The sequence below is a fragment of the Mastigoproctus giganteus genome, chromosome 5 (genome assembly GCF_048544385.1).
Source record: "Mastigoproctus giganteus isolate SK-2022 chromosome 5, ASM4854438v1, whole genome shotgun sequence".
Taxonomy (NCBI): Eukaryota; Metazoa; Arthropoda; class Arachnida; order Uropygi; family Thelyphonidae; genus Mastigoproctus; species Mastigoproctus giganteus.
This window is the reverse complement of record NC_143579.1, coordinates 53,147,974-53,163,531: the sequence shown is the minus strand read 5'-3', so window position 1 is coordinate 53,163,531 and position 15,558 is coordinate 53,147,974. Positions and strand designations below refer to the sequence as shown.

Below are 15,558 nucleotides of genomic sequence, written 5' to 3'. Positions count from 1 at the left end.
TTGAGGTGTTTAAGGCCCTAAAAGGTTTAAGTGAAGTAAATGCCAAGGGAATTTTTATTTTGATCACATTGACACACACAAGAAGTCATAATTTTAAATTGAAAGGGCAGACTTTACTAATAAATTGAATAATTAAAGATAAATTGAAATATAGACTTTATTTATTCCAGCAGGGCAATCACTAGTAAAAAAAAGTGATTACCTACTGGAATAAACTTCTACCCACTCTTGTGAAGGTTGGAAATTTATCTAAATTCAAGGAGGAGTTGGATAAATATTTGAAAGAAATAGCTACACAAAAAGAGAAAAAGTGACATTGGTTACCTTATTACTTTTTAAATTTAATTATTTATTTTATTTATTTATTGTGGATACTAATATAAATATAAATAAGAAGACATGTACCTAGTAAAATTTTTATAAATACTATGTATGTATCTTTATTCTTATTATTTTTTTTGCCATTTTTTGCCATAATTTTGAAATAGCCAATAAAATAAAATAAAATATTTAATTATTATTTTAAATTAAATTAGCCATAATCTTGTAAACACTTTTTTTTAAACTTATTTTGGGTCTTAAAATATGTTTCAGAATTTTTTATATATACTTGTGAAACACAAAATTTTTATTTTTTACTAGGGTTTAGCTGATCCAGAAGAATTTGTGATCAGTAAAGCACTTCATACAATGACTGATCTGGCAAAGTTAGGCTTAATACAGAAACAGATGCTCTATGAGTTAGTAGCTGAAACTATCCCACTGATGTGCCACCCTGTAAGTACATCATTTATTTATTTATATTTTTGTTTGGAGAAAATTTTATAATATAGCAGCATATGGCAACAAGTAATGCTGAAGAGTTGTAACCTGCCACCCTCATGCCAGCAAAAATTAAAAATACCGAATAGATAAGTAGGGAGCCGACACTCATCCAGGTAAGCATAGAGGCATTGTCTTCTGAATATTTGCATTTTGTTTTGGCCTATCAATTAGTTTTGGCCAACATGGAAATTTACATTTCTTATTTTCAGTTTGTTTGAGTTGCTTTAAAGTCACCAGGATAACCACATTTATGACTTATTTTCTGTTATATCTGTCTCAATTGCTTGCATAGGGGAATCCATGGTTCTTTTGCTGGTGTTAGCAGGCCATGACAGAAATTTAAGTGTTTTGGGACTTTTCACAGGACTGATGCCATTGTGAAAAAGTGTTCACTGTGTTTCCCAGAAACTCTCCTTCCTTTGTGTGTGTGTGAATGTGTTAGCATATTTTTCTTAAGTAGGTGTTTTCATTCACTCATTGGGTTTGGTGCAGTGGAGGATTTCCTTGCTTGTTTTCAGCAGCAGTTACGCCACCTTTATGCAGGGGACTATGCCTCTCTATGCTTACCTGAGTGAGTGTAGTCCTCTTATCTGTTCTGTATTTTTACTTTTATTTTTATTTAGTAGTATGATTTTTAATTTTTTCTGCCATGAAGCTGGCAGTTGGCACCTCTTCAGCATTACATGTTGCAATTTGCAACAGTTCATTTAACATAGCATAATAAGTGTTTAATTTTATAAATCATTAGTTGATTACACCACGTATAATTTACATTTTATCGAAAATTGGGACAGCATCACAAACCGTGGTGGAAAGCAGAATTAACAGATACGCTTGAACATATAGGCAAGTGCTTTCTGCATGAGTTGCTTGCTTCATATCATTATTGCATTTGTCTCCTGTAAGAAACCATGCAATTATTATTTATTTTTTATTTTCTAAGAGAATTTTTTTTAATATAGGATTTAAATGGATTTTTTCTGCTGAGTAAGTTATTTGTTTGCATAGTTCATACTTCAGACACTTCACTTCCTACTTTATACATTTAGATAGAGATAATTCCATCAGAATCATACAAGTCCTTCTGGTTCTCATCATTTCACATATTCAAAAGTTATTATTAAAAAAAAAAGGGAAAAAAACACTTTCCGTATTACCTTCTCTATCCACTTCCACAACACCAGATGAGGTTTGTTCCAACAATCAACTACCAATGACAGACAGACTCTCTATTAATTTTTTTAGGCCACCCGAATAATTAAATTCATCTGCTGTTCATTCTGTATTATGTACGTGAATTTCATGTGTTCTATGTAGATACCACTGTGCTACCTGCACAGACTCTTCTGCAGCAAAGTGGAGTGCTGGAATCACATGATGTACCAATGGCCAGAATGCGAAGATCAGAAATGCAGATTTATCTCCAAGATATAGAATAATTGCTGCAACACCGAACTCCTTCTACTTATATATGAACACCGCACTGTATCTGCTGAAACGGTTTTTAAAAAGAGGTGCACACATTTGTTACCAAACCTAAATTGCTTACCAGGCGGACCAAGAATAGCAACCTGCTTATGCTTCTTATGGTGTATCACAGATTGAAAATGTTATCACGTCATTATGATGCACAAGTACTTAAGTAATGCATCTTGATATTGAAACCCTAGATATGTGCCATCTTGGGCTACCATCTTGGGTAGCCCAGTTATCTCTTGCTCATGGCCATTCTCTGTCTCGTCTTGTGTGGTATATGAAGAATACAAAATTGGATAAACTGCATGACTCGTATATTCCTCTTTTCCTTGGTTGGTCTACTGCTATATATCTTCCTCCCTCTATATTTGCACAGATCAACTCTCAAAATAAAAAAATTTAATGCCTGCATTTGGCTTTTATCCAAAACTCCAAAATTATTCTATTCACACTGAAGCTTACACCAGTTGCAAGCAAGTTCTTTCAAATCTTGATTCTTGTCCATATGTTAATCTTGACTTCTGATTTCTGGAAAAATTATATGGATGTTATATTCTTCTAACACTGGTAAATCTCCAACCGCACCAAAATATATTCCATTCACTGTCTCCCGTGATCTCCGACAGGAAGATAGAACTGTGAACAATTTTCATGCTAAGAAGTCTCCACGTCGTGATGGCATTTTCTCTTCTTGTTATTAAAATCTGTCAGAGCTGAATTCCAGTTTGTGTCCCATTTTTAGAAATTCTTGTTCCACAAGTTTTTAATTCAATATAAAAATTTGTTCATAGCCAGTCAATTTAGAAAAAAGACAAGACCCTTTTTTTTACAGTTGTCAATCCCATTGCTGTAACCTTAAATTGATTTCTCTCTTACTTTCCCCTCCAAATTAATGCAGAAATCCGTTAACCATCAACTGTATTTGCCTACTTCCCTATATCTCTGACTCAAAGTCCAAAATTTCAGTCTCTAAACTAAAGGAAAAAAAAAATCGCCAATATGAGTTCCATCAGTATTGATCTTCTGGTGATAGATATTTCAATTTTTGTCATTAAAAAGTTTGATCTTCTTGCTATTCCAAATAATGATCTTCCTCAGACTTCAACTAATGCTACTGATCTTCCAATTCTACTGATCTTCTTCCACTCACTGAAAATGTTGTCCATAATTGTGTGGATTCCACCTCCCAACCATCCACTTTGATAAGTCCAGTTCAGCACTAGTTACACTTCTCAGATATCCACTGTTGTTATCAGGTTTTAGGAGCATCATGACTAAGACCATATCACTCTGTGTATACTGTCTGTAAATTGCGAGCGTTCTGCTGTCGATTTTCTTAATGAAAACCCCAAATTGTGTGGAGGAAAAAAGTACACTACCCTTGCTTGAGACCGACTAACTAAGCCAAGTTGTGAAAAGGCCAATAAAAATTCCTCACGTGATCGACGGGAATCAACTGAGGTCTTTTCACACCCAGTGGGTGGAAGACGGCAATTCTACCAACTGTACTACCCACAAGAGCAAAGTTTAAAGATGAGCATATTGCATTTAACAGAATCCAAAGCATGAAAGGTATCGACGAATAATGAACCAATATTTGATGGATATCAATCACTGTGAAGATTAGAATGTAATTATTAACAGTGACCTCTGAACATCTGTTCACATTTCACAATGTGATAAATTTGCTACAGCTATCGCTTTTCAACCAAAATGTGTTTGACATTAGCCATAAAGGACAAGGAAGCCATTGCTTTTCGCTGTTGCTCTTAGCCAAAATTTTTTTAGAAAAATGTAATAATTTATAGAATATTAAAATAAAAAAAATAAATATTAAATAAAAGATTAAAAATAAAAATAGCAATAAATAAAATACAATATATAAATAAAAGTTAATAAAAATACACGTTAAAGTTAATAAAAATAAAAATTCATTAATAAAAAAATCGTTAATAAAAATTAATAATTGAAATAAAGATAATTATCTCTATTTAAATTATTTCAATTATAAAAATAAAAATACATCATTAAATTATAAATAATAAAAATAGAACTAGAGTAATCTCACTTAAAAGGAACGATGAGTGAATTCCTGCTAGACACTAAGAATTAGTATAAAATGGTTTCATGCTTGTTCTATTATACTACCCTTGCACTTGACCGTTCAGCTATGAAAACTTTACTTTTCATTGAAAGTCATTTTGTGCATCCGTCAAATATAGCATTGACTGTAAAAGCTGGAGTAATTATAAAATTTCCATGGAAGGAGCCATTAAACACACACACACACACGCGCAGAGCTGGATATTTTGGACGGGATTACCTAAAAGGAAGGACATTAGCATAGACAGATAGTCACAACAAGAATTCTTGGTGTGAAAATTGTTCACAGTTCTATCTTTCTGTCAGAGATCAAAGGAGATTTTGAATGGAATATAAAAACCTGCTTGCAACTGGTGCAAGGTTTAATGTAAATAAAAAAACAATCAACTACCCACTCATTGAACGGAAATTTCTAAATGTCTCTCCTGCAGCCAGGCCCAGTGCTAGGGGTGGGCAAGGGAGGCACTTGCCACAGCCGCTGCCTAAAATAGGCGCTGCTAGATGTGCTTCTACATATATATGTGTGTTAAGATACAGTATGAATTAGGTGCTGTTACAAGATTTTGGCTCAGGCACCACAAATGCTAGTACCAGCTCTGCCTGTAGCCAATCTTCCTCAGTTTGAATTTATGCCCCTCATTTGTGTAGACTGAGCAAAAGATAGGGTGTCATCAGTGTTGAGCTTACTCAATTCATTTAAATAACTTCAGATCAGATCTCCACCCAGGTACCTAGTTTCCAGATGCTGCAATTTGTGCAAAACTGAAGCCTTTCTTGGTAAGAATACCTTTTTGTTCACCTCATTAATATTGTTGCTCTTCTCTGCACTTGTTCCAATAGAGCCACATCTTTCCTAAAATGAGACTTCCAGACTTATATACAGTACAAAAGATGTGGCCTAACCATTGCCTTATACAACGAGACACTCACCTCCTTATCTGGGCCCCTCGACGTGGGCACCTGTACGTGGTGAGGGGGCCTCCCAGTGACGCTGCTGGACTTCCAGACTAGCATCACTGGGATCCAACGCCCACAGCCCAGGTTCCAGGCTTACATCAATGGAATCCAGCATGTTTGCCGTGCGCTGCGACCCGTGGAAATTCGGAAAGGGGGATCCTGGTGGTTGAGGGGCCCAGCTTCAATACACCACTTTGGCCCCTGCTTTGACAAGACGGGTGGTCCTGGAAGGCCCGGCTAGGATCAATCGGCTAGTAGGCTCGCCTGCGAGGGTCAACCGTGTCAATGCCACGCCCCTACCCTCGTGGTCCGAGGGACAGGATTCAGGCTGGCGGCGGTGCGGGTATAGTGTCTGGGTAGCCCTGGCGTCCCACTCCCGAGCGCATTTATTGCATGCCGGGTAGTGGGCGTCCCTTTGGGCTCCGTGGTGGGTGGGGAGCCCGGGCACTGAACAACTAAATAATCTCTATGAATCCTGATAAACTTACTCCTTCAGGGGCCCCAACCCGGTCCCTATCTGAAAATTTAGACAATGAAGCAGATAGCATTATTGCTACAAAGAGGCAGCGAACAGAAATATCATCAGGGCCTGTTCCAAGATTTTTAATAATTCATTCTACCACAGAAAAACCGATTGGCAAAATGTTGCCCTTCTTCATACAGAAAGGGTTAGATGGGTTAGCAGGTTCACCCAAGTCAGTTAAGAGGCTCCGTTCTGGAGACCTCTTAATTGAAACCAAAACTGACAGGCAGTCTGAGCAGCTACTCCGTGCAACATCAATCGGAGGAATACCCATAACAGTAACACCACATAGAACACTAAACTCATCGAGAGGTGTCATTTCGGAATGGGACCTTCTCGACGTAACCGAGGAGGAAATCTGCTTGGAACTGAAACCTCAGGGAGTTATAGCCGTCAAGAGAATTAGTGCGCATAGGGATGGGAAACTTGTTAAAACCAGGAGTGTTATCCTGACTTTTAACTCTCCCAAACCTCCTGATGAGATTAAAGCTGGCTACATCAACTGCCCAGTGCGTCCATATGTTCCAAACCCTTTACGGTGTTTTAAATGGCAGAAATATGGACATTCTCAAATGGCCTGCTGTGGAGTCCTTGCATGCGCTCGATGTGGTGCAAAGGACCACGAAACAACAGCATGTTCAGCCGCAAAACCCACCTGTATTAATTGTGAAGGCGAACACCCGGCCTATTCACGAGCATGTCAGAGGTGGAAAGAAGAAAAAGAAATTCAACGGCTGAAGGCAGAGCTAAACATATCATACCAGGAGGCAAGGAAAGCAGTGAAACCTCTCAACATCAAAAAACCTACCTACGCCCAGAAGGTAGCAGGGAGGTGTTCCATTGGAACTCAGACGGACATGTCCATCCCTCCAAAAGAATCATTTACTCCCATCGCACGTTATCTCTTAAGCTCCCAAAAACCTGCATAGAAGGACCAATCAGCTGCCACTCCTATATCAGTACCTCCTAATGCTCCACAAATAACAAAAGCAATCACGAAAGAAAAGAATAAGAAAGGTGAAATACCACCTACAACCCAAGAAAAGATGGATGTAGAGCAGAAGGAGGTACAAGAAGACTCAGTCTTGGAGCTCTTTGCTGAAGAGGAAATGGACACTGGACAGCGTCCGTACTTCCCCAGGAAGGATAAATCCAAGACTGAAAAAGGTAAGCCCTCAGCACCTCGGAAGCCGCCTGATGGACCCACCAAGCCAAAATAATGGCTAAATTCCTACAGTGGAACTGTCGTGGATTCCGGCGAAACAATGATGACATCAAGGCCCTTCTGCAAAAGCATGAGCCTGTCTGCTTTTGCTTACAAGAGACATACCTGAAGCCAAATGAAAACCCTTCACTTCGTAACACTAGTATCATTCGAAAGGACAGAACTGGCGATGGACCTGCTCATGGGGGTGTTGCTATAATTCTGGGCAACCACACCCGATATCAAACTATTGCGCTCACCACCAACATAGAAGCGGTAGCGGTTCGCCTTACGGTAGGGTTCTTAATAACAGTCTGCTCAGTATATGTGCCACCTGGGGCTGATATCTCCCAGAGAGACCTTGATGATCTCATTGTGCAGCTGCCTACGCCTATCTTACTCCTGGGCGACTTCAATGGACATAACACCCTGTGGGGTAGTGCAAACGTTAATGGAAGGGGACGTGTCATAGAGCATGTGCTCAATGACAATGACCTATCCCTTCTAAATGTGGGAACTAACACCTTTTTTCACATGCCTACCCGTACGTTCTCTGCTATTGACCTCTCTATATGTTCCCCCTCTCTCCTTCCTTCAATCACTTGGGAGGTAGAGGAGAATCTTTATGGGAGTGATCACTTCCCCGTGATAACCAGCCTACTTAAAGTGACGCCATGTTCACCTTTTAGGTTACCACGATGGAAGATTGATCAGGCTGACTGGAACACCTTTCAACACCTGGTAGACTTTAACGTCAGTACAGTCAGTCGGGAGCCTATCAATGATGCAGTGGCGTACATCACAGAAAGCATTGTCCATGCAGCTGCAGCTACAATTCCGAAAACATCTACCCGGTTTCCGCCATTTCCAAAACCTTGGTGGAATACTGAATGCAAAGCAGCAAAAAAGGCACAAAATAAAGCTTGGGGGATATTCCGACGATATCCTACCACAGCCAATCTCTTAGCCTTCAAACGTGCACGCGCGAAAGCGTGATATATTCGTCGTCAGAGCCAAAAGGAATCTTGGGTCCGTTTTACATCCACCATTACCCAGTCAACCAGCAGTAAAGCTATATGGGACAAAATCCGGAAAATGAAGGGTAAATATACATCGCACCCTTCATCGGTCCTGGAGTATAATGGATGCATTATTGCAGATCCAACTGCAATAGCCAATGCACTTGGGGAGACTTTTTCTGCCATCTCGTCAACATCTGCTTACTCCCCAAAATTTCTGGTCTGGAAAGATAAATGTGAAAAACAGCCAATTAACTTTAAATCAAGGAGATCTCATCCCTATAACGGGCCCTTTACCACGGAAGAGTTAGAAACAGCTCTAACTCTTACCAAGGCAAGTGCTGCCGGACCAGATCTTATCCATTATGATATGATCAAACATCTGCAAAATCCATGGACCAACTGCTTTTTCTATATAACAGAATATTTCAAGAAGAGCAGTTTCCGGATTCCTGGCATAAGGCAATCGTGCTTGCCTTTCCTAAACCAGGAAAGGATCCCAAAATCCCAACGAACTACCATCCTATTGCTCTGACTAGCTGTCTGTGCAAAATTCTGGAGAGAATAGTCAATGCCCGCCTTATCTGGTATTTGGAGGCTAATGGGTTTCTCTCCAGATTTCAGTGCGGCTTCCGTAGGAATAGGTCAACTTTGGACCACTTAATCAGGCTCGAAACTTCCATTTGAGATGCCTTTTTAAAACGAGAACACCTGGTGTCAGTGTTCTTTGATATGGAAAAAGCGTATGACACAACTTGGAGATTTGGAATTTTGAAAGACCTCTACAGCATCGGCCTTAGAGGTAATCTCCCCAATTTTATTAAAAACTTTTTATGTCGCCGATCTTTCCAAGTCCGTGTAGGATCTACTCTCTCTCGCTCTTTTAGCCAAGAGGAGGGAGTACCTCAAGGATCCGTTTTAAGTGTTACGCTTTTTGCCATTAAAATGAATTCCGTCACAGAACAACTTCCTCCAACTGTAAACTGTGCCCTCTATGTTGACGATTTCAGCATATTCTGTCATTCCTGCAACATGAGGGTAATTGAGAGACAACTGCAACGTGCCATTGACCATTTGAACTCATGGGCAGCGAATAACGGGTTCAGGTTCTCTGCACAAAAGACAGTTTGCATGCATTTTTGCAGAAAGCGCAATCTTCACCCTGAACCTGAACTGAGGCTTGGACGAAATGCTATCCCAGTAGTACCTGAGACTAGATTTTTGGGGCTTATATTTGATAAAAAGCTGACCTTTCTAGAACACATCCGTCAACTATGTGCGAAGTGCATGAGAGGTTTGAACATCCTACGTGCCATCTCCTCACATTCCTGGGGCGCTGACCGATGTACCCTTTTGCGCCTGTATCGTGCACTCGTACGATCTAAGTTAGATTACGGGTGCCAGGTATACGCATCCTCTAGACTCAGCGTACTCCGATGGCTGGATCCCATCCACCATCAGGCGATCCGTATTGCCACTGGAGCATTTCGAACTTCTCCTGTCCATAGCCTCTATGTCGAAGCGAATGAGCCCTCGTTATCGCTTCACAGGAAACAGTTCTCTCTACAGTATGCTTTGAAATTGAAATCCCTGCCAGACCATCCAACGTGGACACCCGTTTTTGAGCCACGTTGGGAAAATCTGTACAACATTCGCCAGACTGCCAATCAACCATTCGGTATTCTTATCCAAAGGCTACTCAATGATTTGAACATCACATTAGACAATGTTGCCCCATCACCAGGGCAACCTTTTCCACCCTGGCATGCTCGTGTCCCAAACTGCAACTTCTCCCTTAACAACTGGAGAAAGAGTGATACATCATCCAACATCTACCTGCAGCTCTTTTTAGCTGAGCGCTCGGAACATGCTGACTTCTTGCCCATCTACACAGATGGCTCGAGGTCAGATATGTCTGTCGGATCTGCAGCTGTTTTTCCAGACACCACGGTATCTGAGCAGATCTCCAATGAGTGCAGTGTGTTCACTGCAGAGCTGCATGCGGTTGAGCTAGCCTTAGATCGTATACAAACCACCCACCACAAAAAATATATTATATATACCGATTCTCTGAGTTCATTGCAGGCTTTATCATCGATGAGGTTCAACCCTCATCCTGTCCTGACCCGGATACAGCAGAAGCTGCATTCCCTAGCAGAATTCAAATTTGACGTTCGTTTCTGCTGGATCCCAGGCCACATTGGGATCTCAGGAAATGATTTGGCAGACTCTGCAGCCAAATCAGCGAACCTATTTAAGTCTTGCTGTTAGTCCCCTATACAGACTACAGGCAAGTAATTCGAAAGAAACTAATATCCCAATGGCAACACTCTTGGCATGGACAGACTACAAACAAGTTATATGAGATTAAGCCTGTAATTGAACATTGGCAGTCTAGTCTGCGCAGGAACCGAAAAGAGGAAGTTGTTCTATCTCGGCTCCTCATAGGACATTGTCACTTGACACATTGCTATCTGCTGAGGGCAGACGATCGTCCTATGTGTAGAAATTGTGACACCATTTTAACAGTCCGTCATATTTTAATTGAATGTCCGTCCTTTTATACTGACCGCCGTTTATGTTTTAGCCATCTGTCTGAACCTTATACACTCAACAGGTTTTAAACGACAATGACAATATGTCAGCTATTTTTAAGTTTTTACAACTTATTAATCTAAATAATTCAATCTAAAATATTTTTATCGTTTTATATACATGAACATTTTAAATCGTATATTCTTTTAAAATAAGATACAAATAATTTAAATTTTATATTCTACATCTTTTTGACTTGGTACATTATAGCCTTAGATGCTAATGCGCCATAAAACAAACAAACAAACAAACCTTATCTGGTTATATTTTCTATCTTTTCACAGCCAGTGGTTCGTTTTAATGCACTTTAATAATGTACAGAAACTGGACAAATTTCAACTTAAAATTACAGAGTTATGTAAATGAGTTCATGAGCATCCAAAAATAGCATTCTGATTAACCATGGAAACCTGCCCTGATGAAGTGTGAGATCTCAAGGATCTCATCTCAGTAACTTACAGCTGTGAGAGTTCCTCAGGGAAACACAAAATACAGGGAGATTTTTATAACCATTAACAGTGATCCCAGCACAAAATATTAAATTTCCAAATTTCTTTCTGTGATTGCTGATAGAACAGAATTTTATTCCATCTTGATGAAGGTGCATTGAGAATCAGATTGAGGACTATATTTCATTTCATCAATGATGAGCACAATCAATTATGGTCCTTTGCTTTTGGTCCAGTTGAAATACTGTTGGTGCCAGTTGGGTCTTTTGTGTACAGTGGATCAAGGGAACAAAGGCAGTATTAGTATTAATAGTGGCAAATGATGCAAGAAAACAAGCTTATACAGTATCATCCAAAAAAAATCTACTACCTAAATCATCTGTCCATCCTATCTACTAGTTGGTCATCATGCATAAAGATCCTTCTTATGAAACTTTCTGTAGATGATATATATGAATACAAGTTCTCCTGAAGATTCAGCAAACTAAAGCAAGTTTCCCTGTTCTGAAATCTCTATAGCACCTAGAGATTTCATATTCCAAGACTCACATCTCTATTAGGGCCAGGTAATGGTCATCTAAGATTGAAGTGATGGATAATCTTGTATAGGTCTTTGAGAGAGAGTTTGCATGTTTTGAAGCTGGTTCCACATCTGCTTGCAATGCTGCAGGTTGCTCTTTGCTGTTTCTCTTCACTTCAAATAGTCACCTGACCAGTAGTTTTGTAACATTTTCAAAATGATGACTATCTTCAAATTGATAATATGAGTGGTCAATGCAAAAATACAGGTCTGATTTGTATGTTGTATCAGGTTGAGCAAAACTTTGTTTATGGATCAAACAGAAATTGTGTTGTTTTATTAGCATACCAAAGTAATTAGTGACCAAGGTAATCAGTATACCCAAAGTAGCCACTTGACTAATAAATGGACTTGTCTACAGGATTGCTTAGTATAGACTGTCTACAGGATTTAGTGTAGACCCTGGAAAGGGTCTACACTAGAAAGTAGCATATTATGGCTGTAGTTGCTAATGTACCAATAAACCCACAAAAACAACAATGGAAAGCCATAAGTACTTTTTTGGTGTCTTGTCAGTAATTTACTCCTTCACATGTAGTGAAGAGGTTTTATGATTCCATTATATAAGACAGTGGTGAGATGACATGTTAAGGTATTTGTGTTCAGGTGCAGGGGTCTGATAGGATGAGGGACAAATGTGGGTGGCAAATTCTTGCTTTAGAAGAGACAAGTACCAGAATGTAAACTGAAGGATTAGTAGGTAAGTGTCAATAGATAAAATCTTAGGAAATATACTTTTGGCCAACAAATGAATAAATAAACTCCCCTTCCCCAGTCCCCAGGGTTACTAAGGTTGAAAGGTTAGGGAAATTTAAAGAGGAATTGGACAGGTACTTATTGATAGATAATAATGCATGTTGTAATTCACAAATGCATGATAACAATAGTGAATTTTTTGGCAGATGCAGCAAAAATCAAGATTCCTTATATCATTTGGTAATTCTAACTCTAATTAATCAACTCTTTTTTCCATGGAATGTGTCACCTATACCCATTTTCATCCTTGTATTATTTGCCATTATAATAATTCCAGATGGAAGTTTACATATTCATGTGTTTTCCTTGATTTTTAACCTTCTAACTACCCTGACTTGCATTGCTGAAATCATTCTCATTCGAATAGATACTATCATCCTTTATTTGAATTGTTTCTACTGTATTAAATATAGGTTCCAGATATAGGTTTTTCTATGTTAAATGATTGAAGGGTTATCTTAACCTTAGTTTTCCAGCAAATAAGCTAATGTTCTTTGTGATAGAATAAAGCATATCATAACTGTCTTGCATTGCAAACCTCAGCTTCCTCTTCTGCCTGTGATAAAACTTTTTATAATACATTGCTTGATAAAATTAAAAAAAACACCTAGAAAACGAGGTGTAACTTGTGCATCTTGCAGTGAAGCAGAACAAAATTTGATATGATGGTGTACCATAGAATAACAATAAAATGAGGAGACAGGAGAAACTTCAGACAGGTATAAGGGACGTTTATAGGGGTTGTACAGAATTATAGAAGTCTATACAAGATGCTCGAAAATATGGTCATATGACATCAGGACACCTTATGATCCCCTCCAAGAGCTAAACAGGCCCGACAGCGCTGAACAGTGCTCGATATAAGGGTGTCTATAAGATTCTGTGGCAACAAATCCCATTCTTCCACCACCACAATGGCCGCACCTGTCTTCATGTTTTTGATTGGGGTACCATAACTGGTTTGATTGGGGAACCAGGTGGTCATTCCCTGACCTTTCCGCATCCTCCGTATTTGGTGGTCATGGTCTCGAACCCTGGTCTAATCAAGAAGCATGTGCTACGCACTGCTGCTCCTGCCCACCTGGGCAGGAGCAGCAGTATGTAGTTCGCCTTAGTTTGCCAGACCTTAGTTCGCCAAGTGACCAAGGAGTTGGCTGTCGGGTGTGCAATGCAACATCCAAGGGCATCTCACACATGTTCGATCAGATAAGTCTGGTGATCGAACTGGCCATGGCAGTCATTGGATATCTTCAGTTATAAAATATTCCTCTACCACTTGAGCTCTATGTGCAGTGGCATTGTCATACATGAAAAGAAAATCTGGGAAAACCGCACCCCTAAAAAGTCACACATAAGGTTCGCGGTTCCCCAATCAAAAACATGAAGATGGGTGCGGCCATTGATCATTATTCTGCTCCACACAAGAACACAGAACACTGCCTCTACTGTAATTGTCCCTTCCTCTGATGTTATACTGCATTCCTAATTGTCTCCAGATGAAATAGCATCTATAATCTGTTTAGGCTAAAACGGGACTCATCAGAAAACAATCCTGCTGTATCTCTCAGGGCTCCAAGTCCCATGTTCATAGCTGTTTGTTTGTTTGTTTGTTATTTGGTTTTTAGGAGCATTAGCAGTTAAGGCCATATTGCTCTGGGGATATGCGGTGGTCATTCCCTGACCTTTCCGCATCCTCCATATTTGGTGGTCATGGTCTCGAACCCCGGTCTAATCAAGAAGCATGTGCTATGCACTGCTGCTCCTGCCCACCTGGCTACGGAGGCGCCATGTTCATGGCACCAGTTTCGATGAGTTCTGTGGTAGTTTTGTATTAATGGGATACAAACTACTGGCTACCTTGTGTAGAGTCCATTTGAATTAAGCCTTCTTAACACAGTCCAGTTGGAAATGTTTTCCACTATGGCCCCAGCAACCTCAACAGACAGATGATAACAGGGCATTGTAGGATTCTGTCTTGCTGTTAGAGCCAGGTAGCAGTCTGTTCTGGTTAATGTAGCCCTCGGGCAACCTTGACCAGCTCTTGTAATGGTTTCTGTCTCCTGAAACTGCTTCCATTTTGCCGAGATGACACTGCATGACAACATGCTACCTCCTGCAACTTCCCGGGGTGGGGCGCCTCCGTAGCCAGGTGGGCAGGAGTGGCAGTGCGTAGCACACATGCTTCTTGATTAGACCGGGGTTCAAGCCCGTGACCACCAAATACGGAGGATGCAGAAAGGTCAGAGAATGACCACCGCATGTCCCTGGAGCAATATGGCCTTAGTTGCTAATGCTCCTAAAAAAAAAAAAAAAAAAGAAAGAAAGAAAGAAAAAAAAATAGCAACTGCCTGGCTTCAAGTTGTCCAACAGCCTCCCATCTCAAAGAATCATCTAAATGATGATGGCTTGCCATCCTGAGTACTGGAGGTAGCAGTAGTAGTAGTAGTGGCATGTGATGCAAGAAAGCAAATATATGAGCTTATGCAGCATCAGCCAAAAAAAAAAAAAAAAAATCACACCATTCCCTCCAAATGCCTGTCCAGTTCCTCCTTAAATTTATTCAACCTATCAACTTCCACAAGAACAGATGGAAGTTTGTTCCAGCAATTAACCACCCACTGGCTAAAGGCAAATTTCCACACGTCCAATCTACATCTGTCTTTTCTTAATTTGAATTTATGTCCCCGTAGGTTCGTAATCTGAACAAGTGGAAGGATCCCATCAGAATTCAGCGTGTTGAACCCATTCAAGGCCTTATACACCTCAATCAGATCACCGTGCAGGTGCCTAGTCTCCAGCCACTGCAATTTGCAGAACTTAAGCCTCTCTTGATAAGAGGATCCCTTCATTCCTCTCACCAATATTGTTGCCCTTCTCTGTACACGCTCAAGCAAATCTACATCCTTCCTAAAATGAGGCCTCCAGACCTGTACGCAGTACTCAAGGCGTGGCCTGACCATTGCCTTATACAGAGGGATAATCACCTCGTTTTCCCTGCTAGCAAAATTCCTATATATCATTGACAAAACCCCATGACCTGCCCTGGCACCTGTCTGCATTGCTCAGAAAAC

At 40.1% G+C, this 15,558-nt stretch overlaps 1 protein-coding gene across 1 annotated transcript in view; it reads left to right on the top strand.

Annotated features, from left to right (window-relative positions):
- Nucleotides 1-15,558, top strand: part of Vps15 (vacuolar protein sorting 15) — a 316,929-nt gene that overhangs the window by 181,074 nt on the left and 120,297 nt on the right. Inside the window, exon 20 of the mRNA XM_090374029.1 lies at nt 643-777. Within this exon, the coding sequence (XP_090230155.1) occupies nt 643-777 (135 nt within the window). The remainder of the gene's footprint in view (nt 1-642; nt 778-15,558) is intronic.